At 32.5% G+C, this 26,251-nt stretch overlaps 2 protein-coding genes and 2 long non-coding RNA genes across 7 annotated transcripts; all 4 read left to right on the top strand.

The window, feature by feature from the left end:
• Positions 1–1,696: 1,696 nt before the first annotated feature.
• Positions 1,697–10,051, top strand: LOC124956112. Of its 4 annotated transcripts, XM_047511514.1 has the most exons (11): positions 1,697–1,845; positions 3,036–3,351; positions 7,450–7,655; positions 8,164–8,283; positions 8,355–8,472; positions 8,550–8,805; positions 8,894–9,019; positions 9,163–9,253; positions 9,400–9,539; positions 9,729–9,861; positions 9,928–10,051. In XM_047511514.1, the coding sequence occupies exons 4-11, from the start codon at positions 8,182–8,184 to the stop codon at positions 9,976–9,978; spliced, it is 1,017 nt and encodes a 338-aa protein (XP_047367470.1). In that variant the 5' UTR covers positions 1,697–1,845; positions 3,036–3,351; positions 7,450–7,655; positions 8,164–8,181; the 3' UTR covers positions 9,979–10,051. The 4 variants fall into 4 exon arrangements, with proteins under 4 accessions (XP_047367470.1, XP_047367472.1, XP_047367469.1 ...); XM_047511516.1 differs by lacking the exon at positions 7,450–7,655 and having other exon boundaries at positions 8,715–8,805; XM_047511513.1 differs by lacking the exon at positions 7,450–7,655.
• A 722-nt stretch (positions 10,052–10,773) lies between these two features.
• On the top strand, positions 10,774–11,934 carry LOC124956068. The gene is made up of 5 exons (XM_047511439.1): positions 10,774–11,003; positions 11,072–11,188; positions 11,264–11,381; positions 11,454–11,712; positions 11,796–11,934. The coding sequence occupies exons 1-5, from the start codon at positions 10,845–10,847 to the stop codon at positions 11,932–11,934; spliced, it is 792 nt and encodes a 263-aa protein (XP_047367395.1). The 5' UTR covers positions 10,774–10,844.
• A 3,953-nt stretch (positions 11,935–15,887) lies between these two features.
• Positions 15,888–17,500, top strand: LOC124956118. Its single transcript, XR_007103111.1, has 3 exons — positions 15,888–16,009; positions 16,239–16,761; positions 16,857–17,500. It is a non-coding gene; the product is annotated as an uncharacterized LOC124956118 (long non-coding RNA).
• Positions 17,501–17,730: 230 nt separating this feature from the next.
• LOC124956117 lies at positions 17,731–20,201 on the top strand. The gene is made up of 4 exons (XR_007103110.1): positions 17,731–18,084; positions 18,318–18,588; positions 18,674–19,137; positions 19,239–20,201. It is a non-coding gene; the product is annotated as an uncharacterized LOC124956117 (long non-coding RNA).
• Positions 20,202–26,251: the final 6,050 nt, after the last annotated feature.

Below are 26,251 nucleotides of genomic sequence, written 5' to 3'. Positions count from 1 at the left end.
ATAGGCTTCTCTCAAGGTCTCTTTGTTTTGTTGTTCGTTGGAGACTATTCATTGTCTAGGATGTTTCGAGAATTGATGTTGGGAAACTAAAGTTATTATCTATATCCTAATGTTATCTTTCTTTATTAAGAATCTCGCTATGTGCGTATATAAGTAGACTTACGTGTGCCTGTACGATGATTACGTCATTCCTAGGGTAGCGTAGTTTTTTCACTGCGTAGTTTGTAGGCTCCTTAAAAGACTGAAAAATATTAGATCGATATTAATACAATATAAAATTAATTATGTGCGTGTGTGTATGTATGTAGGAGGTATCGATATGTATATCGATATGTAAGAGAGATATCTATATGCATATATATGTTACGTGTGTGAGTGTACTTATATACATATATATATATATATATATATATATATATATATATATATATGAAAATCGTATATAAGACGAAATACATCTAATACGATTAATCAATGCAAAGATTATTAATTAGAACATAGTTAGAAGACGAGAAAATTATCGATATCGCGAAAATCGAACTGGAAAATACCAAAAATATGTATGACGTTATAGCTCCGTGGATGAAGCCAAGACGCAAATTTTATTTTTGCGAATATCTTTTAAATGCGAAGATGGCCAGACTTGCGAACATTCACACGTGGAAATTGCATTTTCGCCAATCGATTGGTATATAAAATATGGGTGTACCTTAGAAAAAATATACTAATTACCTGTAAATAATGGGACGACAGATCTTTCGTTAAGACACGACCACAGATGAATTCAAAATGGCGGAGTCATTAGTAGAAAGGAGACCACAGTGGTCCCGCGCATGCGCAGTGAACCACTTACGCAATGGCCACCTGCAAAACTTTTCATTTTTCGATTTATTATACGAAAATATCGAAACAATAAAAATATGATATATGAACTTAGAAATTGTCAAAATGAATACTTTATTATTCCAAACTATGATAATTAATCATTATGAGTCGATACTTATAGAAACAGCGCTGAAAATATGAAAAAAGTGGGAAGGAAAATATTCACGAACAAACTTGCGATTATTTTCTATGCGAGTATCTTTTATTTTCGATACAATTACGACTCGTTAACATTATCACTTGGAAATCATTTATTTTGCGAGTCGATTGGTATATTGGAAGATCCTGTATGTTAAAAGATATATTAATTATCTTAATAAGGATATATTAATATTGTGACAAAGATCTTTAGCGTATAGAAAGAGCCTTGATACTTTACAATAATATATCGATCAATAGAATTGATCGATATATTAGACGCGGAACTATATATGAATTAATTTATTATTAATCGATAGCGTGAGATTAAATAAGTATTTTTCTTACTTCTTTATTCAAATCAATTTTCGTTCTCTATGAAAGAAAGGTACACACATACACACAAGCATGACGTCACACGTACGTAGCTTTCTTTCTTCTTGACGTCGTGAGTCAAATCAGATACAATAATTTATACATTAAGTGACAAAATAATTCGGCTTTATTTCTCTGTTCGTTGTACACGTTTTTCGTAAATATTGTGAAAAGAGAATAATTAGGATAATTGGTAACGATACATATTTAGAAATAATTAATGAAGTATTTAAATAAGGTATTATGACTCGAGAGTAGTCGTTAACGTTCGGCCGGTCTTTCTCTTTCTCTCGAAAAAAGTTGCAGTGAAACGTATGAGACAAATGAATAAAATTTTTGGTGAGAAGAAAGAAGATTTTCGTCCAAATGTTCGAGTGTTACTGATCTGTATAAAGTGGCCTAATGATTTACATAACTTATTGGCAAAATCCTGATTTCTATGCAAAGGTAAGCGACAAAATTCTTTTGCTCTTACAAAGTACTGCGTACATGCATACGAGTATGACGATGGAAAATGTTTGTAGAAATTTGTTTCTATATATAAGTCTATATATGTTTCTTGTCTATATATATATATATATATATATATATATATATGTATATATGTATCTGGATATATATACATGCATTCTTAGAAAGGTCCTGTCTTCCTATTCCAATCAGGTTCGTAGATAATGTATTTTACTTTTTCCGAAAAGAAACGCATAGCATTGAGACAAGAAATATGGACAATATATTTTCTGTTATAGATTCATCGTCACAAAGCAGAAAAATCGTATATACACGGTGTTCATACCTAAAGAAAAAACATCGTGTGTCATCTCTCGAAACGCCGGCAGTTTTGTCGTAACAAAAGTAGAAGTAATAATTTAATTGCTGCTCGATAATGCATACACATTTACGCACTACATTAATTTGATTTGAATTATTTAATTACGAATCATTTCGAATTATTTCGAAGGATACAACAGAATTTTACTTTATTTACGTATTAATGTCATGATTAATTCGTGGCAAAATTTTATTATAATTGGTAATTGCAATATAGGTTATTAGATATTACAATAATTATATGACATCAGATAATACATAATAATATATTTTTTATTGATTATGATAGCTTCGATCAAGTCTTATTACATTAATTCGTGACAAATTAATACACCTTGTGATATTAAGTTTTTTATTCTCTTTTTTAGAAACGAGAAAATATATATATATATATATACATATATAACGTTCGTGTCGGCTAAATTGGCTATTTAGTTTCTTGCAAATTGGCTAATAAACTTGGCTAATGTCTCGAGCCAGGTAGTCTTATTTCTTTCTTCTCTTTATAAATCGACTTTTATGTCGTCGTTAGATCGTTTAACATCGATCTAGCGATTCGATTTCATCTCAAATTTTTCATTTGTTTATACAGACAAATTGTCGTATCCTAGAATTACTTAAAAAAACAAAAGTGTTTCTTCGAGTTTTATGAAAATGAGTATGTAGATTTATTGTTTTATATATTTTAATTGTTCCGTAACCGAAAAAAGAATAAATATATATATATATATATATATATATATATATATATGTATATATTATAAATATGTATATATACACACGTACACATATGTATATATTTACAGGTACATGTTATGCAAATATTAGAAGCGTGAAAAAGCATGGTATCGTACGTGTAATCGAGGTAGGCGAACCAACGAGAGAAAATCCAGGGAAAGCTCGGGACTATGTGCCGTGGACTAAAGCGATACCAGCGATAAAAATTGTAATTAATCACTCGTTACGTGTCCTGAGCACGCGCGAGCTCGCTCGCTATGAGCATAAATTATCGTTGGCATGGCGATTTAAGCCGGCTTAATAGGTACTCGATAAAAAATGTGATCCCATTGCCTTCTACTACTTTCTCTACTATGTACAGTATCGAAAGTTAGAAAGAAAGAGGTAAGCTTTAAAAAAAATTTATATTCAGAAACGATATGTTAGATGCCGGTATATGCTTTTTCTATCAAAATGGTAGCAAACTATTTATCATTAAATGCAGGATTTTTTTCTTTTTTCTTCTAATACACACACAGATATATATATATTTCGATCGATCTAATCGTAAATAAACGTCGGCGATACAATCAGCTATTTCATTCATATCGAAGATGGGCAATTTTTCATTGGTCAGTTTTCAAAGAGCATGGAATCTCGTCGAAATATTATTAATTGGTATATTCGCATTTCGATTGGAAAGAGAGACGTGATAATTTTTTGTTTCATTGAAATTCCCATTGCTGTGATTTTAAATCTGCTTGAGCTGCGTAAATGCTTAGAATCCATGCGTGGAAAATGTCAGTCTGTATTTACCGATTCGAATGCACTAGTTAACTTCTCTCTCTCTCTCTCTCTCTCTCTCTCTCTCTTTATATTTTCCAGAAGGTCCTGGCAAGCTCTATATCTTTTAAATACTCTCCATTGAAATCTTGCATCGCCTCCGGGGAATACTAGTTGAATAATAATTCGAGGGTTTCATCGTCGTCGTCGTCGTCGTCGTCGTCATGGTAGTTGTTCCCGTGTCAGTCGAGCAGTTTTGCATTTTGGAGGACTGCAAAGATGAGTTAGAAAGGGTTAGGCGAGATAGATAGATAGAGAGAGAGAAAGAGAGAGAGAGAGAGAGAGAGAGAAAGAGAGAGAGAGACATGAGATTTTTACGAAAGTTTCGAGCGTTAAATCGTTTCTACGCTTTTTCGAGTTTCATCGTTTCACACCAACACATAGATGATACCATCGGAACATCCAACGTGCATCTAGCAACGCTTCGAAGCTTGTAGAGAAAGAGAGAGAGAGAGAGAGAGAGAGAGAGAGAGAGAGAGGGAGGGCAAGTGAGAGGGAGAGGGTGAAATGGCTTTTAGTTGGCAAGCAGTGGTTTTATACCGGTCGTACTTTCAACCCTTTCGTCGTCGTACCTGCGAAATTTTATTTCGATGCAAGCTGGATATTTTTTGTTTCTCTTTTTTACTTGTTCTCTTCTCTCTCTGTCTCTTTTTCCCCCCTCTTTTGTTTTTATTATTATTTAATTGTTTTATTTTCATTTCGTTAAAAATCAATATCACTCTTAAGGAAATTGTATTGTTTTTTATTTTCTTTTTTCTTTTTTTTTCTTCTTAAAGCAATCAAGATCAAATTTCTATTACCAACACCATCGTCAAATTTACGATTGAATCGTAATACATAAATATATTAGATAGGATAAAGTTGTAGCTTTAAAAATAGATATTGTTTAGTTATTTCGATCTCATTCACGAGCTTTTCTACCATTTTCTTGAACGAATAGGATTGCAAAGTATTTCCCCCAAAACTTTATTTTTCTTTTTATCGGGAAATAGATATTCTCTAGGAGGAAATATTTATTTTTCTTTTTTTAGCATAAAAGAAAATACAGATAATCTATATTCTATGTAATACTTTTTAGTACTCGATTGTTTCTCGTTTCTCATTTTACCGATCTTTTTTTTGCTTCCATTTTTTTCTTTTCTCTTTTTTTTCCTTTTTTTTTTTTTTTTTTTGCATCGGACTCTACTTGCATCCTTACGTCCTTTGACGTGTACGGTTCTCTTAATTAAGAAAAAGGGGTTATGCACCGTCTCTTCCTCTCCTCTCTTTCTCTCCCTCTTTGTGTTAATCCAAGCGACATTTTCTATATGCCTATATATATTCGTATACATACATATATACATACATACATACATATATCATAAAAATGTGTAACCACCACACGAATTTTATTTCTTTCTTTCTTTCTTTCTTTCTTTCTTTCTTTTCCATCCGCAAGTCTACCTCCACTAGCACCGTCTTTTGTCATTTCCTGTTTGTAAAAGCAAAAACGTAGGCAGCTTTATCCTCGTGCTACGTTAGAAGAAAACGAACGATGATTTCTTTTATTCTACTTCGCGTTTCTAACGCGCCATTATGTCTATGCAAAACTTTCAACGTGGCTGACCTCGCCCTCTCTTTCTTTCCTTTTTCAACAACCCCCCGACTATTTCTTTGGTTTTCTCTCTTTCTCTTATGTACGCACATGCACACACATGCACACACACGCACATATATATAGACTCTCGATTTCCTCTTCTGTGGGAGCTCGATGCCCATATTGTGTGAATCCTTTGCGGCGAGTACGAGTACCATCGTTCATTGTGGTTGCGTAATAAACGTTGAACTCGTTGCGGAGAACGAACCCTCCGCACGGAAGCAACGTTTCTATTACGTTCGTAGTCGTCGTGGTAAATCGAAATCAAACCCTCCTATCGAAATGCATCGTCATCGAACGATTTTCCTAAAACAAGCCAATGAATTACATGTTAACAGGTTATTCGTCTCACACTACGTTAAATTTTCGAATTACATCGATTGTAATATATATGTGTGTGTGTGTGTGTGTGCGTCTGGATGGGTGGGTGTTTGTAGATGAGAAATTATACAAGAAAATTGTCTTCGAATTTAGCAGATAATTGTTAAAAGTATTTATCAACCATTATGCTTGTTGAAGTATCGATAAAATCTGTATCGTAATTGAAAGATTTTTGAATCTAGAAAATGCATATAATATGAAGGTCAAAGGTAAAACGCAAAGGGCAGTCAGGGACAATTTATCATCCCTATTATCCTGTCTCTGACCTCCCTGTTTATTCGCTCTCCTGGGAGTTTCAGGGTGAGACCTATAACGTGGATATTCGTCTCCCCTCCGCTCTCAACAATGCAGCCCTTTCGTAGGGAATTTTGGTGTCGAAGTAATATAGCTCAACGGCGAAGCCCATCTGCAGAGAGAGAGAGAGAGAGAGAGAGAGAGAGAGGGAGAGAGAGAGAGATCAATTGAGTGTAGGTCGATCGCTGTGTTCCGTTCGCGTCTCGTTGATCGCTTATTGCCAAGCAACGTTCAGAACTGGATGTTAACGAGAGATCCTTCTCATCGATTCTCTTCACTTCTCTATGTACCAACACAATACCCTTCTCTAGCGTATTGTTAATAAACACTACTGACAAAGACACTCTCTTACCTTTCGTCGTTCGCTTAACGCGCCAAGTGCCTTAATTGATTGCAGTCGAATTTGACACACATACGTATGTGTCGATTTTTAAAGATCTTGATAGTTTATTCTTATTTTACAAACGAAAGATGTAATTTAAAAAAATGTAATAGACAAAAATTCTCTGAATGAGTATTCAGTTATTTCCTATTAAGAAAGAACATTCTTCTAAGCATATACGTATATATATATATATATGAATGAGGTATAATTATTTCTGTCTAGTGGAGTGAAAACCCTCGAGAGGATATTGGTCTTGTTAATCCATAGTATTGCATAAATATTCAACAATCGGATTATACTCACTTGTAAATTACTGTATACGGGACATAGGAATACTTAATGAAATAGAAATTACTTACTCACGGACGATCTCTTCCATATCGTACCACAGTCATACTTCATTCTTTGAAAGTTATAGACGTTTACGATACGTATTATTTTGTGACTTTACGATTGATGACGATTCTTGGTATATCGCCTTATCAGGATGCGGAAACATTTCCCTCGAGCTATGTTCGCTACTTCTCGTCGAAGGATTCTCTATCATTTTTCAGATAAAAATATGAAACAATCGATTCTTTTTATCATCAATGTGGATTATTATTTTAAAAATATTCTTCTGTTTGTTCATAAATTTTCCCCTCGTTCTTTTCAAAATGTAATTTTTATCTTTTGCAACTCACTTTTGACAACGCATAACGTATGATTGGATGCATTTGGAGAATTTGAAGGTATTAAAAAAATTAGGAAAAAAGAAGTAACTTACACGGTGATTTTTGGAAGTAAGTCATATTATTTAATTACAAAATAAAATATTATCTTTTTTCTTTCTTTCTTTTTTCTTCAAATATTATTTTTCTTTTCTTTTTCCACAGTTATAATGCATGTACATCAGTAGGATGTTACTATTTCTTGCACTAGCGATAATCTAATTGTGATATCTATCCTCCGGTATTTGAGTTAGAGATCACTATTATGGACAGACAATGAATGACGAAGTTTGCAGTCGGTAGAATCCTCCTGCGCATGCTCTTCGAATAATACAATAATGTAAGACAGAAGAATCCCTCGTGTAATCGTTGGGAAGAAACATCTGTTTCCCTACTTGAATACACCTTTACAATATTGCGAGGGAAACATTAGACATTATTTAATTGCCCGAAGGGGAAGGTATGTGATACTGTAGCGTTCAATCAATTCGACGTTTAAAGTATTATTTTTTTCCTAGAATTTTATATCGATTATTATAGGTAAGCAATTTGAATGCGTAATGAGGCATTAGCATTGGCGTTAGCTTATTATTTTGTCGCGAACAACAAAAGGAAACGTTACTATGTCTTCGAGAAAAATAAACTATTTCAGTCAGAGTGAGCTTATAAATCAATTAATTTTATTTATGATCGGCCTAGGACCTTATGAAAATTCGAAGGAACGTATTGTTCGAATATGTGCGTTAACTTTGTTCTTTGTTCCTATGTTCTTTCATCAGGTAAATTTTATTATTTGTCTTAAACGTTTTACCTTCGTCATAATTATTATTGCAATCGATGGAAATCCAGTATAATTTATTAAAAAAAAAGAAGAAGAAAAAAGAAAAAAGTTGATACGTCTTTGAAAATAATAAATAAGTTATGGATTTAATGGAAATGTTAAGAAAAAATCTCTACATTGACTTTAGATTTATCAATTTTGCACGATGGACTTTGAGATGAATTTGACTATTAGAAGGATGCAGTTATTTTTACCCTGTCTGTGTACCATCATTACTTATTACACCGTTATTTATAATTTTACAACCGTTCGTACTTCTTTAGATATATTATTAGAATAATCTTAATAAGGAGAAAGATTAATTTACTTTACTTTTAGGTGAAGCTAATTTATGCACATCTAATGAATGATTATGAACAGCTCTTGGATGATAAGGAATTGGATATTGTAAAAAGATATAATAAAGAAAATAGAATATACATGTTACTTACTGCTAGTAAGTATGCTCGAAAGATCTGTTCGAATGACGATGAACAATATATTGTAATTGTATTACACGTAACGTTGTTACAGTCATCTTCAATATTTATCATACTTTAATAATTTATCCATCCATGTTAAGTGTGATTTTATACCTCGTCGGTTTATCGGGCGATACTCAATTAATATTGCCAATACCAGTTAATTATATAACCGATTCGCGAGTATTTTATGGTATCCTTATTTATGAACTTATAGGACTTACTGCCTTAGCTGTGATAGCATTCGTGACTTTCACAACATATTTGGTATTAGTACAACACGCATGCAATCAATTTAGCATTCTTATGTATGTACGCTATAATTAAGAAAAAAAGACTTATTTGGAGTAGGTATCATTATGTTTGCAAATGTGTATTAAAATAGAATTATTTCAGAATGAAGACACTGCAACCATTTAAGAAAAAACAGAATTCTATCGAACAGGACTTTTATTATAGTGGACCTCAGAAGGAGCACGATTGGATAGTCGATATAATAAATCGTCATATAAAGACCACGCAGTTAGTTGCCAGTTATTATTACTTTTTTTTTTGTTTTTTACATTAAAAATTCGCAAGAGTGTTTTATCGTACATTTTCTTTTCTTTATTATCATTATTATATGTTATTTTAATTCATTTTCTCTCCTTTTTCTTTTTTTCAAGGTTCATTGATTTGATAAATTCTTTATCCGAGATGATTTATTTAATCGAAATTTTCTTTGGGATGATTATAATTATTGTTGATTTTATTTATGTAAGTAATAGTTTCAAATTAGTTGTGAATATATCATGGAAAAAAGGAAACAGTCTTGCATTTTGCGATTATGATAAGAATATGTTATAGTAATATAGAATCTTTTGTTGTATTTATTTTATAATAAGAATAATTTGTTCTTGTAGACATTTCAAATTGTATTAGAAAATACAAGCGAAACAGTAGCCTGTTGTATCTATATCGTTACATCTCTATTCCTTATATACATCAACTTTTATATTGGACAAAAGCTCTTAGATCATAGTAATGCGACTTACATGGAATTGTAAGTTTTAATGCCAAGTACCAATCGTTTAATTTATTTCAAATTATTACACTTATAGAGTAATACTAGAAAATTAATTTATCGTCGATAAATTAATAGTTAGACCATAATGAACATAAAAGATAATTCATTTGAAGCATTATATTAAACGTGACTAGTTAATAATTATTCAAATATTAATCGTTTTAGGTGTAAAGTTCCCTTCTATGCGCTTACCGTCAAAACTCAAAAGTTATTTTTATTCATCGTAGCAAGAAGTATGAAGTCAGCCGAGCTTTCAATAGGAGGGTTATTTGTATCTTCTCACGAAGTTTTTGCAGCGGTAAATAGCCTTCAATTATCGAGATATTAAGTGATAATTATATTAACGATGAACTTGTTATTTCAGTTAATACAAAAAGCATTTTCCGTTGCTACGGTCTATTATAATATGCAATAAGCTTAAGTAATCTCGTAAATAGTGCAAATATTAGATATCAATCTATTAGAATGATTACTTCCAGAAAAAAGAAAAAAATTAAACGTATACTCGCTTGTAGTAAATATCACGATGATATAGTAAATATTAAAATGTATAGTATGCACGTCTTTCATAGTATTCACGTTCACTACCTTTTTATATGAATGTGCTGTAGCGTGGTTGGACAACAAATGGCAAAGATTTCAGTGAAATGAATCTACTGTGCATGTCGTTTTGAAGTAAAAGTAGAAGGCGCAACAATTCTCGTTTAATCGTCAGGAACAAAAACATCTGTTTGTTACTTACGTGGGAGCTCTTACCACTGCGAAGGAAATGCTAGATGTACTGTAATTATTTAAATGGAAGAATGATTATAAAGCCGTATTGCATCGATTATTTTTATGTCGTTTGCTATACTACTCTAATAAAAGATAATTAGAAATGCATAATTGGAATGCAAAATGAGAAGGAATAACGTAGAAGTTGTCTTTTACATTGCTGTTGAAAACTTAAGACAGATTGAAATTTTCTTTGCGACGTAATTCGGAGCTCTTAAAAGTAACGAGGACTATACTGCACTATGGTCGAACAGCGAGTGGAAGGTTTCGAGCTGACTGCGCATGTTCTCTTTGAAAAGGAAAGTAAAATATCCCTCGGTTGATCCTTGGGAAGTAACATCTGTTTCCATACTTATAGAAATTGTATAATTCTCCAATTGGGAAGATATTTCAATCGATTTGAAGATTATAGTATTATTATTTTTAATTATTTATTTACTTTTCTTTTTCTACAAAGTGTTGCTGACTGTTGATTTTGCTAGTAATATTATCAGTAATACTTTCGTCATGTCTTCGAAAGTTATAATAAGTGACATATGCGAATACTACGATTTGAACGAACGATTGTTACTGCAACTAGGTTTATGGCCCTATCAAGAAAAATTTGATAAGTTCCTTCGAACGTTTATCGTCAATGTATCTTTGCTCGTGGCCTTTTTAGTTGAGGTAAATCTAATAACTTCTTAAACCTATCTTTGAAATTATTTTCTTTCACATTTATATTTTACTTTTAGTTTTATCGATTCTACATCTCCGACTTTGATATAAAATCGATCGAAGAATTTCAGATATTTATAACCCTTCTGAGTGGCTCGTATTGTTATTATAACGCCATATTTCAATTCGAATTGGTATGTATTGCAAATATTATATCGACGAGGGCATTTGTAAAGAGAAAAATGAAAATGTTTAGATGAACTTTACAGATGAAGAAACTTCTTGATCATATTATATTCGATTATAATCACATATCGAACAAGCAAGAAATAATTATTATGCGGAAATATGCAAAAGAAAACAAACAATTCGTTGTAATGATTTTATGTAAGTACAAAAGAACGTATCATTTCGTGAATTTTTAACAATCAATTTTATTTCTTACTTTTGTCGTTTCAGTGAGTTTTTATTTGTACATAATTATCTTAACGTTTCCGTCTGCATCACACGTCGTTTTATATATCACCGGTGTTACCAATGATACTCAATTGACCTTACCAATTGCTATTGATACTATTTTATTCGATAAAAGGTTCTTTTATCTAATATTTTTCATTCAATTATTTATATTATGGATCGTAACTACAGTGGCAATCGTAAATTTTACGACATTCTTGTTGTTATTATCACATGCATGCGCCTTATTAAGTATCGTAATGTAAGTATACATAATCGAGAAAAAAAAAAATGTCGACATTTCTATAATGATGTTTCGATTATTATTCGCACTACATGCAACAGATTTAAGATTGATCAACCGTTGAAAAAAAATTCACACGAACTTTCGTGCAAATGGTCTTCTATAGCAACGTGCGATGCATACAATTGGATTAAAGATATAGTGACACATCATGTAAATGTTACGGAGTATGTACCTTAGAAATTTTATCCTTAATATATCCGCGCTGTTGCGCTTAATATTTCTTCTTTTTGTTAATATTATCTTTTCTCTATTTTCTTTTTCTTTTTTTTTTTTTTTTTTTTCTTCTTTCTGAAGATTCATCGAGCTGCTAAATGACTTATGTGAAAATATATATTTAATTGAGATGATATTTAGTATGTTATGCATTATCATAGATTGTATTTGTGTAAGTAAAATTTTAGAAACATATTAGAATATATTTTAATTCTATAATGTTCATATTTCATTCTTGATGATATTTAAAAACATTTGGGAATAGTTAAATTGTCTGGCTTTAGCTATTACAGATCTCTGACTTGATAAAAAATATGAACAAAGCATTTTTATACATTATTTATATTGGAGCATCTGTAATTACCTTTTATCTTCATTGTTATGCCGGACAAAGATTATTAGATCATAATGCAGCACTTTTAGAGAGTTTGTGTGTATATCATTTTTTTTACCATATATTATTAATTAATAGTAATTATAAATCATTCAATATTGATAGATCTCAAATATCGTTCTATGAACTTCCGATAAAATATCAAAAAGATTTATCAATGTTATTAATGAGAAGTATTAAACCATGTATGATTTCGTTCAGAGGAATGTACATAATTTCGAATGATTTCTTTGCACGAGTAAGGATTATATTATTTTTAATATTACATACATGTTGTGTATTAAAAATGAATGTATTCTTTTAGGTCATTCATACATCATTATCCTACGCAATGGTGTACCATAACATGTGATTTTTGCATTGATGCAAGAATAACAAGGAACGTTTGCAATATTTAATGTATTCTTCAACTTGCATAATACTTATGATATTTATTGTTAATATTATATGAAAGTAATATGAAATTATTATTATTATATATATATATATATATATATATATATATATACCTTGTGATATTTTCGATGGGGGTAAATCTTTCGTGTAATTATTTTTATCTTTTCATTTCAAAAAATACGATTATTTGAACTTATTATTGTACACCATTATAACATATCATTAGTAGCGACTTTTAAGAAACATTAAGATGTCTAATATGAATTTACAACATATTTCTAAAGATGGAAAAATTATTTATAACAGCTTTAATGATAAGCTTAAAACCATGTACACTTTCGTCCCGCAAGAGGTTTGCATTAGTAATGTATGACTTTATTTTAAAACGTATAATTCAGATTTGTCTCGTTGAAGTTTTCATAATTAAATTAATTTCATTTTTAGCTCATACGTAATGCGTTGTCATATAACTATATGGGGAGTGTATTCTGCACGGAAGAATAAATCATAGAAATAGTCACAAGAGGATTTAACGCTTATGGCTTATCTTCTGTTGAGAGAAAAAGCGTCTCCAGGAACTTCGAGTATTTGCATTTTGAAACTTATATGTTAAGTCATTTTTTGCAATCTCTCTTTACCATCCCTTTTTTTCTTTCCATATAATACGTAACTTACTCTGTTGAGATTTATTAAACCATGAAACAACTGCTTGTAAATTATAATTTTCGAGCTTACAATGAAAAGTTATACGATAATAACTCTTTCTGAATCTAACCATACCATATTTTCCAGTGTCTCTTTCCAAATGTCGACTCCTCGGTTCTAGAAAAAGAAAAAGTATAACGTTCTCTAACGTATGATGGACAACAGAAAAAGAGTCCTGCATTGGCGTGCATGCGCAAGGACAATCTATATAGATGTTACACAAAGGAAGGATAATGAACTGCATTTAGCTGCTCGCTTAAATGCTGAAAAAGAGCAGCACCACTTACGAATTCGATGCAGTTTAATGTTAGAACCCATTTCAATTTTGCACGGACGAAGAATTGTTGTTTTTTTTTTTTTTAATTATTGCCGTGATAGCAATAACTTGAGGTTTTTATATTGTCATTAATTTCTTTACGTCGTCTATCATCTCTAAGTTCTTGTTCGTTTTCTTTACACTTTCACATTTTTATTTTTCTTTTCTTTTCTTCTTCTTCTTCTTCTTCTTTTTTTCTCTTTTTTTTTCTAATTTTTAATTCGTCTCTCTTTTCCTTTCTCCTCGATCTTTGTCGTTTCTTATTATCACATACTTTTCACATTGGCTAAACGATTTATGCTTCAGTAAAGTAGCTATGCGTATAGCTAGTATCGTCTCGTTTGTATTATCGCGTGCAATTATGTAAAAACTATGCTAATAGATATTGCATAGAAAAATCCATTTATAGGAGCATAGTGGAAGGGGAAGAAGGATACATAGTTCGGCAACGAAAGTAGTTTCGAGAAGTGAGAGTAGAGGTAGGAGAAGGATTACCCTAGGAGAAACGGGGATTTCGGTGTAATGAAAAAAACTGCAAGTATTATGCAAATGCAATAATACATGTAAAATGAGCAACGCGTCGCTTGAACTTGCAAGAATTGACGTATACGAGCCCTTCTAGGCAACTTATATATTTTTTTTGCTTCTTCTTTTTTCGATTTTTAATTTTTTACCATCTAGTATACCTTCTTATCTTCGTTATTCATTGAACTTTTAGCGTTTGCGTTGATTGTCAGTGTCATAAAAGAATTGCCTTTTTCTTCTTTTTTCCATTCTCTGATCGATGGATCAATTTCTCATAATTCTTGGAGTAGTGGTATTATTTTTGTTACAATGCAAATACGATTTTCTCTCTCTTTCTCGTAACATCGATTCATAATTTAATTTAGTGAGAAAAGTTGTTTCTTTGTGAATTTCTTTTTTTTTTTTATGAATCATATAGAAAAAGGTTCGTGCGCTATGAAATACGATATGTCTCGCATGTTTGGGAAATATGACAGAGATTTCTATGCTGACGTAAATTTGAAAACGTCATTTCAATTCGAGTGACCGTCGTATAAAAGCTTCAACGAACCGTACGAGCCTGCGGTGGTCTTTGATGTTACGTTAATTACTCTTTGTTAACCTGCACTTTACCTTTTCTATTATTTTATTTGGATGGTTCGTTGTCGTTGCAATTTAATGTTCTTCTTTCTCTCTCTCTCTCTCTTTCTTTCTCTCTTTGACATTTTTATTGTTCTCGTAATCCAACGGGGTTAAGTGTGTAGTAATCGTGGAATTAATTTTAATTTCAAGAAAATAATTGATAAAAGATCAGTTCGAATCTTTTATCTTTTCGAAATCAATAATCATTTTTAACTATAGAAAATTGTTGATACTTTTTGAGAGAAGATAAAGGAGGAAACGTTATTAAGGCAGTTGCGCTTATGGAAGGGCAGAAGTGCGCGCTTGTGCTTGCAGCCCTGTCGGTCGTTTGTGCCCTAAATGTCATTTACATATTCATGCTTATAACCGGCCATTATGGGGTTGAGCGCGAAACTTGTTCACGGAGTATTCGCGCACGCGCTGCGAAAGGCAACGCGCATATCCTTCTTGTGCCCTTTCAGAGCGAGAGGGAGGGAGAGAGAGAGAGAGAGAGAGAGAGAGAGAGAGAGAGAGAGAGAGAGAGAGAGAGAGAGAGTGTCCTTTAATACCTTCTCCGGAAACTACTTGGAATCTCATTTCTACGTGGATTTACATCGGACGGAAACTTACTCTTGTAATACATTTATCCTTCGTACACTTTCGTTTACGCATCATCGATTCTCTCGGATTCAAACTATTCTCTATATCTCTATTATATTTGTTATTTTTTTCCCTGACAGACGGTGATAAGGATGATCGTTAACTTTGCTCTCGATGTTGAGTATCACTTGACAAGACTGTATCTCAAATGTTGAATGACAGTTGACGCGTGATTTTTTATTTTTATTTTTATTTTTTTTTATTTACAGGTATCAATTAAAATAGAATAGAATTTCTGTTTCCTGGTACGACATGCCGAGCAAATAAAAATGTTAACGAAGCCGAGATATGATTCATTCAGGAAATTCTTGCCAAGTTTCTTACTGGCAGTTTAATTAAGAACGATATACCCCTTGTAAACGTTAAGAACGTTATGAAGCCATGAAAGTCTCGCTTTTTTCTCATCGTTTCGGTCGCCATGGAAGACCGCGTGTTCTTCATGGGTACGAATTTCATGGCCAATTATACTCCCTTATGACGCTCTATAATATAACTTTGCTATTCAATAATATGTTATTGCTTACTACGTTGGCGATCGTAATAATTGTTCGAGCTTACTTTACAATTCATTTGCGTTGTCTCCATTTTAATATCACTTTATTAATATAATTTTTTCCATTTCTTTTCTCTTTTTCTTTCTTTCTTTCTTTTTTTTTTTTTTGTTTTTTGCAGAATACACTTTGCAGTTATTTCAATTTCACCGTTTCTCTTCCAAGTCAGTTATTGATAGGATTTCCAAGAAATATGATGGATCCTCGAAATGGCGTCGAAGAGGATATTGACGAGAGTGATATTTCGAAAGTCGATGGAACATCGGCGGAGCGAGAGTCATACGTTATAGGAGCAAATTCCAGAAATAAGAGAGACAATTTGCTATATGACTTCCGCGGAATAAAACGTAACGAGGGTGACATTTGTCGAAGGAGGATCATTTGAACTGGCTATTACAGAAACGGAATGAAACAATGGCGACTATAGTCTACAGTCTGTCTTTCCCTTTGGGAAGAAGGAAATGTCAGTTCTTATCTAGTCGAGTCCTTTAAAGGAAGAAGAAGAAGAAGAAGAAGAAAAATAAGGAAAGGAAGGCTTAACATCTGTTGTAGAAAGAAGAAGTTTTGGAGTTGAGGAAAAGAAAAATAGAAGGATGAAGCATAGAATTCCAAAAATAATTAGAGTAAAAGAAGTTCTCTGTGAAGTGAGTAATTAACTTTCAATATCCTATGTTACGACCTTATTTCACTAGTGAAACAGTCACTAAAGTGATGGGTACTCTTGTCATTTTCTTTCTAGCGACGAACACACGTTTCTCGGTTAATAAAACCTTGATCGAGCATCGACGATCTACACCAAGAGAAAAAGAGGCAGAGAGATAGAGATAGATAGATAGACAGATAGATAGAGAAGGAGAGAGAGAGAGAGAGAGAGAGAGAGCTGCGTGAAATTTGAGCTCACTGAAGTGCGGTGGCCTTCGATCCTATATTTCGTTGTTCGTCGATAAAGAGAAAGAGAGACACAAAGAGAAAGACTCGTTGAGGCTCGGCGTTCGACAATGGGCAATTTTCTCTGACCGGACGAGAAGTTTCGTGGTCAGCCTCGACTACGATTAGATAGGAACCAGGGTAATGGCGGGAGGTTCAATCTGCATTCGTAATGACGAACGTGGAAGGTGACACAGTGTCTGACCTCGGTGCAGTGACATCGGCCATCTATTAACCCCTGGAGCCATACGCCTGCTCTCGGTTCTCTGTCATGGAGAGGAAGAGAGGATGAGAGAGAGAGAGAGAGAGAGAGAGAGAGAGAGAGAGAGAGAGAGAGAGAGGAGTACCAACCAGTTGGATCTCCCTTTACCACCCTGCTAATGACCTCTTTGAACATTGTCACCATCCTACTATTCTTATCATCATTTCTCTTTTGATTCAATTCTAGATATTAAAAAAAAATGTGTAAGTATTGTTTCATGATACTTTCAACTTTCTATAATTAAAAAATGATTATACAATGTAAAACTTATAGTTGATATACTTTATACTCAACAATGGTAATCCCATTTGAATATGAACGAATAATTCATATTATGACGGAAAAGATGAAATAAGAGTTAAAAAATACAGATGTATGAGAACGTGTATGCTTTCAGAACGCTTTACGAGGAACGTTCGGGAGGATTGCTCGAAAGTTTTAGGCCGCAGAGTAAATACATGCTATGCGACTCGATGCAGTGTACACTAATGACGAATAAGAGCAAAGTTTCACTGTGGCTTCGTGGGAGTGGTAATGGTGGCCTTCCTCTTCCCACCATCCACCCACCTACCACCTTCCAACCCGTGTGGAATTCCATAGCTAATCTTAAGCAGAATTAGCTTTCCAGTACTCGATTGGAAACCACTGTAATCACGTTTGCATCACTGCATTTAATTCCGTAAACGAGATTTTACCCGTTATCCATGATCATGAGATGTATGAGGTCAGACAGAGATATCAATGAATTATTATTCTTGTGGTCAACATTGGCATTCTGGTGAGTCCTCCTCAACTTATGAGTTTTCCTTCTATCCTCGATTATATGGTTTAAACTGTTGGATTACTTGTTCCTTCTCAATCAATTGTTTGTGTATATATATATTAATAGCTTTATATATATATATATATATAAAGCTATTAATGCATACCTAGATCGATTTTGCTATCATGTAAACAATTTATTATCAATCGGCGATTGGATGTATATTGAATGATGAATACCTAATCCAGGCATCATCCTAATCCTGCTACATGATGGATTTAAATCCAAGCATATTTCGTGACCATCCCAGTGGTTGACCTATCCAATAGAAAATGGTTTTGGTCGATAGCGAGAAGGTACAAACAACGTTCAAGGTACCAAGCGTCGCTTGGGGTTGCGCTTGGTTGGCGATGCGCCACGCATCATTTGCCTCGAGAGTTAATGCGATAGCCAGACTCGCCGCTAGCCTATGAGATTAGAAAGTATAATGCTTATGTTTTATAGATTCGTGAAGCCAGCGTACGTATACTACTTTCTTTATCATATCTTGCCTCTAGCATAGTGCATTTCAATGGGAACGCTTAAACGTCTTTGTTGTTTATAGGTGTAGGATGATGCTTTTTACAAGCCAAAAGGACAAACTAGATTTTTCAAATAATAAGTATAAAAGTATAAATATAAGTATAAAGGAATAAGTATAAAATATAGAGTAAAAACATGTGTTCATCTTCTCATTGAAATAGTTCACTCTGTATACTCTAACAAATTTCTATTTTCTCATTCAGTGAATGAAAACCCAAAGTTTATCACCATATGGTACTATCTGTATTTTTATTTCATCTCTAAGTTCCAAACAAAGAAATTTACATAGCTACCTACGACAGATGCGAAAGTGGACACATGTGCATAACAGTGCGCTTTGAGCGATCCTGAGAATCCCAGAGGATCCAGTGGTGGTTTTGAAGCTTCCCTTACTTACTATCGAGAATGCACTTTTCTTGTTTCGCACTTAAGACGAGCTTCCGGATGCGAGAGCTACCATTACTTTCAATATGAACGCATATCGCCGTAAGCGGTCTCTTGCGTCACCTACATATGTTATTAAAAGCCTACAATCGTGTTATTTTTTTACGGTAATAATTATATATAACTTTGTCGAACGTTTTCAGATGATAAATTCTGCAGAACAAGTTGAATGGGAGTCAACCGATTCGATTTGAATCGAATGTAAACGTAGAAACGATCAGCTTATATGAATTTTGAACGTATTGGTCCAGCTCGAGGAGTTTTACATTTAGAGAGAGAGAGAGAGAGAGAGAGAGAGAGAAACGAGCGATTTCAAACTACCTAGGAACTGTAATTTTACAAAGTGACGTACCAACACTCGACGATGTACGCCAGTGGATGAAGGGATCGGAGCAAGGGTGCACACTGCACAACCCTCATCAGCAACGGTATTGCCGCGATAGCGGAGCTACTCGTCAAATATTTACTTTAGAGGATGCTGGTGCCAGGCAACGGGAGTATCTCAGTTGTCGAGTAGGAGGAAGGAAGAGAAAGAGGACGTTGTTGGATAGTCCAATGTGTTATACATAGTTTCGTAAAAACGTTTAGTCATTCGATATTTTAGTATTGACTATGATTTTGTTTTTTTTTGTTTTTTTGTTTTTTTTTTTTTTTTCCAATTTTCACGTCGATTACTATCGTAGATTTCTCTGACTTCGTTTGTTACTATGATAAGAAAGCTATGCAAACACGAATAATACTCTAAATGATTAGGAAACCTTGAGAACTAGGTGGATAGTCGAACATTAAATATTCAGCAACTATTTTGTTCTCTGTAGACACACCAAAGAAGGACTTTGAAATGTAGAAAGGTTACTTGTCTGCTTTGAGTAAGGATGTTGATTGGAAGGATCAAAGTCTACGTAAGTACAGGGTATTTAATTGTTCGACCATAGAAGCAGGTACTAATTCAAGTTTGAAGACTTTCTTTTTTAATTTTTCCTTCTGTTTCTCTTAATTACTAATTTCGTGTTACATCCCGAACGGTGCGTATAAATGTTACACATTTTTTTTTTTTATAAATCTTTAATCAAATCTAAAGTCTTACTATATTTTTAAATACAATTGCAGAGAGTATTTTATTCAATCTTCATCATGAAAAGTATTGCCACTAAATGTAAGTTAACAAGAAATCGATGTATTAATTATAAATAAATAGCATATTTCTTTGGCTGTGTATTAATCACTTCTTGAGTGCATAATTTTCAATATTCTTTTTATCGAGAATGAAAATTATACGTAGCAAAAGCAATTTTATTTATGTGTGTATAATCATGTTTAATTTTATATAATTTTCTCTACAATTTTTTACTTTTTTTGAGCTCTATTTCTACAGATACTAAACTTTACAAACCTATTTTCATAGTTTTTTAAATAAAAAACTATATATTTTGACAATTTTAAGGTTCGTATATTGTATTTTTAAAGTTTCGATTTTTCGTACAATAAATCGCGAAATTAAAAATTTCGCGGGTTGTGGGGGCTTGGGGGTGGAGGAGGCATTATATAGATGGCGCACTGAGCGTGTGCGAGGGGTTCACTTACCTTCCTTGCTGGTGATGAATCAGCCATTTTTTATTCTTATGTGGTACTAATTGCAATGGAGTTTCCTCATCCCACTAATTAGAGGTAATTAGTATATTTTTTCGAACGTACAATATCGTCAAATATACTAATCGATTTTCAAGTAAATAATTTCCAAGTGACATTGTTAACGTTTCGTGTTGGTGTTGAGAATAAAAGATATTTGTATGGAAAATAATTGTATATATTTGCGTATACATTTTCTTTGAGATTTTTTTTCCAACCATTTTCAGCTTTATTTCTATAGGTATCGACTTATAATGATTCATTTCCATAGTTTTAGTTAATAAAGTATCTGTTTTGACAATTTTTAAGATCGTATATCATTTTTTTTATTGTTTCGTTATTTTCGTATAATAGATCGAAAAATCGCAAACTTCGCGGGGGGCCATTACGTAAGTGGCGCATTGCGCATGCGCGATTCCGCCATGTTGAATTTTTCTGTGATACCGGTTGCATTGGAGCCTTATCATCTCGTTATTTACAGGTAATTATTATATTTTTCCTAATGTACATACTTCATTTATATATCAATCGATTGCCGAAAAGACGATTTCCACGCGTGAATGTTCGCAAGACGGGGCATCTTCGCGTTTAAAAGATATTCGCGAAAATAAAATATGACGTCATAGCATCACTCCGAGGGCTCTCCTCGCAATCATTTTTTCGTATTTTTCAGCTTTATTTTTGCGATTGAAGTGCTTTTTTTGTGTTTAAATTAATAATTTATTGATTTTTAATCGAAATCATTCAAATTTCGTATCATATTCGATTTTTGTATATATCCTGTATAGTTTGCATATACACACACATATACATGTATACACTTATCATGCATGTACATTATATATACACACATATACATGTATACACTTATCATGCATATACATTATATATACACACATAAACATGCTAATAATCTTAGTTTTTACTAATAAAGTCTTTTTATTTTGCAGATTATAATACATCATACTGTATCAGTAGATCAGACTTCAGGAGATAGTCTACGCAGTCAACTTACTTTCACCTTCTATTGTCAAGTCTGCGTTGTCATCATAATGTAAGTTTTGCTTTATATCTCTTCGCTTTAGTTTTACCTCTTCGCTGTTAATTGGATCTCTTCACTTTATTATGGATACATTAAATATATAGTAATATAGTCCATAATATGGTTTACGTATACCATAATAACAAAAATTAATTTACTATAAAACACTATAAAATATAATTGACCTAATTTAAAAAAATTTTTATTTCATATAAGAGTAAAGTAAAATTTAATAATTATTAGTACTATTTTAATCTTATTAGTACTATTAGTAATAATGATATATATATATATATATATATATATATATATATATATATATATATAGTATAATATAATATAAATCTTATTATTTTATCATGAACTATTCAATCGAATAGATAAATCTAATTAATTTTATCCTAATAAACTAAATATTGTAATATAAAATTTTATTGTAACATAACTAATTATAATAATACTATTAATAGATACTTATTAATATTTTTTTAGACAATAATAATTCCAGTTGACTTGTAATTTTGTTGTCATAGTTTAACTTCTTTTACTTCTGATTTTGATCGACAACTGAACATTTACAGGAACTTTATTTGTTTTCTTCTTTGTTTAAACTAATTTTTCTTTTTCAGCTATGTACACAAATCCTGTTTCAAGAAATATAATTTGTGATATTCTTCATGGAGGTCATCGTTCAAGGATTAATGAAGAATCTAGTAAGTATACATTTGTTAACTTTTTTTTCTCTATAGTTTAAATGATTTTTTATTATAACAATGATTTTAATAACTTGATTTTTCTTTTCCTTTCAGATAATCATTGCAATCGTGCGTGATGCATTGAATAAAGCGAGTGTTCCTTCGGTAATTAACAACAAAATCACGGAGTAGAAGCAGTGCTTGTTCGTTGATTTAGATTTATCCGCGTTTCGTGATTTAAATTAATTTTTAGAAACATGTGAACTTGAATCTACTGCGTGCAATGCAGTAATAATAGAGTCAGTGTTTGTTCGTATATAGTTTTAATTTTCTTTTTCTAAAGACTATAGTTATAGTTTAACAGTAGAGATTCGCGAATTAAATTCAGTTCGTCTCGTAATAAATAAAATAAATAATTATCGCGTATTAGAGTCAGTGCATCATGGAAGATGATCAAGAAATTAGTACACATTTTCTCTATGAAATTATTGGTAAATAATTTTTAAAATTTTATTAATAATAATTTTAATAACGATCTTGTTATGACAATAAATTTATTCGATATTTGTTTTTAGTCCTTTTCCAGATCATCAGTTATAATAATCTACAAGAATTTCAACCTACCCAATTTCAATCTACATCGATGTCTACCTACCTCATTTTCGACCAACAGCGCGGACGAGTGTTTTGGAGCCATCGTAGAACTTCTTAAGTAGTGAGTGAAAAAATTATGGTCCCTCCAGTACTCATCATGCCGAGGACGAAAGGTCCGAATCGGCACGAGTAACTGGTTGTAATTTTTTTAATTGATTATTGACGAGCACGTGAGTAATTCTTATTTTGGATTTACTCACGAATAGTATTTTTTCCTTTCTGCATCTTTTCCATTGTTTACTTATTGTGCATGCCTATTTTTATTAGCTCAGGATAGGGTTTTCTTGTTTCGTCGAATCGAGTCATTTTTAATTAACAGTGCAATTAATTAGCACTTTTTTGCTCGCGTTGTTAGTGCTGAAATCGGATATTGATTTATCCGATTTCGTCAATAGAAAAGGCATGTTATGTCGTCTATGTTACATGCATTTCTTCGTACATGGTATATTAGATCGCGATCCATTTTGATTTTTTCGATAAAAAATGAGCAAGAAGACAAGCGCGACGGATAGATTCTGGAATACAAGTGGCGCATCATGATTTTGTTCTTTCATTAGTATATAGCCGCTTGTTTGAAGGAGTCGTCCGAGGTTTTTTATTGCTGCATGAAAAATAAATGAAATATTCAGTCAATTTTGTTGATAAAATAAAAGTCTCAGTAGAGTCATTGTTTTTGTAAGAAAAAAGTCGAGTAGAGTAATTGCAAAAGAAACAAAGAGACTTGTAGAGTCATAGCCCGTAGGCCTAGTTGATAAGTTAATCATTTTTAGCTCAGGATTTTCAGCAATTAATGTACTAATTCCCGTTTCTCCCCCCCATGTTTTCTGCGTTCTCATCTGTCCGTGTGCCCAGGTGTACTCGTATGGGTGAGAAACAGTTGGTATGGGTTTAGTTTTAAGTTTCCCCTCTTTGGCGACTGTCATTGCGTTAGTGATCGTGCACGATGTACCTTGCACCTGTGTGTGCGTCTTAGGTGGTGGATTGTGCATCGTTTCGCGAAATTTTTAATCATTCACATAAAAAATATTTAATTGTTTTCAACGTCAAAATTGCATGATAATAAAAAAATCATATTTGCATGTATGTTGCTAGAGTATGCTAATGTATTAGTATCTGATAATATTTACATTTAATTGAGTTTTTGCCTTATGCAAAAAGACATCCGATCGTTATTAAATAAACCAAACTATATTTTAATGAATAAAATAATACTCGTATGTTACTAGTATGGCTATTATATACTGGTACGTACTAGTATTTATATTGAAAGTAGATCTTTACGCAATGGTCATTAACCTTGACAGTCGATTTCAGCAAATTGGTACGTACCCTTAATTAGTTAAGTATTAGAAAATACGTGGTTGAGCTAGGGTGTCGGAGGTGCCCCGGGGCATACTCTCTAGTGTAGGCTTTTGCACCCTGGCGGTATGTGAGAGAATCGTGGAGTGTGTGTGTTGGAACGAATGTTTTGCTATTTTTTAAATATAGGAATATAGGTAGGCAGGTAACATACTTAGGTGTGAATGGTACTTTATTTTTAAGTAGGTAGGACCGGTAAGACACAAAGTATAATTACCACTCAGGAGTGGAAAGTTTTGTCTCCGGATATTTGCAAGGTTTCAGCAAATTTTTACAATTTGTCAGCATGTTTGGGTTTTTTTTTCTTTTTATCCATATCTTGCTGACACCCTGCATTGCGAGATATATCAATATCGAACAGTTGAAAAGTCTTTGAATTTATTTCAAATTTCATTTCTTTCGAATCGTCAAAGATTTTTGAACATGTTGGATATTTAGTATTAAGAATATTAACACTTCGCATTCTCGTAACTTGTAGAATATATAATTCGTTGTTTATATATTATACATTAAAGTAAAATGTACATTAAAAGCAAGAAGTAAAAAAGTAAAGCCATAAGGATATATCATAGATATTCTAATTTTCTTCGGTAATTTTTAATGTTTCTATTGCGAAGTGTTAATTATAGGTTCATCGATTAGAACGAAAATCTGTTGGAGCATTCGAGTAAATGTGCCTGTGTAGATGTGCACGATTGGAAAATTCTTTTGGTTTATTGATCGTCCACAGGCTAGGATAGTTCATGAAATATGTAATAAACATTTTATTTTTATTTTTATTTATTTCTTTTTTTTTTCTTTTTTTCATGCGTCGCGCTTAGGGAATGCTCCGATACAGTGGTTAGGGCACGAAGCAAAGAAGAGGCTATATGCCGAAGAGGCCCCCACAAATTGTGGCTCAAGAGGGCAACTATCGATTACGAGTTATTATTCGAAGGTTGTCAACATGTTGTACCCTTCGTTAATGGCTTGTGGTCTTATTTTTTATTCATATTTTATTACGTAGTCATTTTGCTCGTCATTAATAATCATCGTTGACGGAGATGATGGACCATTCCATCTCCTTGGCATGTGAAAGACGTGCTACGATCATCAGATGCAACAGATGCACAATTGTTAGGATAGTATACATTTAGATATCGAGAATAATTGTATTTTTTCAAGGTATTTTAAAGATCGTGTATGTTTTATCCAATGCATATTATTTCAATGCGTTAGAGTTTTCATTCTTTTTTTTTTTTTTTATACACATTTTTTGTTCGCTTTAAAAACGTTTAACTAAATACGTATATATTCTACTGTTTCAGTAAATTTTAAGATCTAAAAATTTTTGCTTTCTCTGGTCGAGTATATTACATTCATCTTCGTGATAAATACGTTTAGATAATTTCACTTTTTGTTTCTTTTTTTTTTTTCTTTTTTTACTTTTGCTTTTATTGTCCGAGTAAACTTTGAGAGAGTCATTAACTTTTTATTCAGATTTGATTTATTTTTATAAGCAAAAGGTAAAAAGAGTAGATATGGTTAGAAAATAAAAAATGCATCTGCCAGCACGTTCAATGGACGTGCATTTCTACCTGCATGTGTTTATATGTTTTGTTTACAATTAAAAGATAATTAATATATCCTTTTTGTTCTAGGTGAACATCGTTGGATTATCTATCCTTTTCTCGTATGTTTTCATACGTACATGCGTGTAGATACGGTTTACAATTATAATATAACTAATTTATTTTCTTTCTGTTTCAGATTAACATCGCTGGATCAACCATGGACA

The sequence above is a fragment of the Vespa velutina genome, chromosome 20 (genome assembly GCF_912470025.1).
Source record: "Vespa velutina chromosome 20, iVesVel2.1, whole genome shotgun sequence".
Lineage (NCBI taxonomy): Eukaryota > Metazoa > Arthropoda > Insecta > Hymenoptera > Vespidae > Vespa > Vespa velutina.
This window is presented reverse-complemented; position numbering and strand designations above follow the sequence as displayed.

What these genes read in the sequence shown, in the direction of transcription:
- LOC124956068 (XM_047511439.1), top strand. Translation starts at nt 10,845, where the DNA reads ATGTCTTCGAAAGTTATAATAAGTGACATATGCGAATACTACGATTTG. An exon ending in CCATATTTCAATTCGAATTG is followed by an intron (nt 11,189 to 11,263) that starts GTATGTATTGCA and finishes TGAACTTTACAG; the next exon opens with ATGAAGAAACTTCTTGATCA. An exon ending in GCCTTATTAAGTATCGTAAT is followed by an intron (nt 11,713 to 11,795) that starts GTAAGTATACAT and finishes TACATGCAACAG; the next exon opens with ATTTAAGATTGATCAACCGT.
- LOC124956112 (XM_047511513.1), top strand. Translation starts at nt 8,182, where the DNA reads ATGGACTTTGAGATGAATTTGACTATTAGAAGGATGCAGTTATTTTTA. An exon ending in AATCAATTTAGCATTCTTAT is followed by an intron (nt 8,806 to 8,893) that starts GTATGTACGCTA and finishes GAATTATTTCAG; the next exon opens with AATGAAGACACTGCAACCAT. An exon ending in TTATTGTTGATTTTATTTAT is followed by an intron (nt 9,254 to 9,399) that starts GTAAGTAATAGT and finishes TTGTTCTTGTAG; the next exon opens with ACATTTCAAATTGTATTAGA.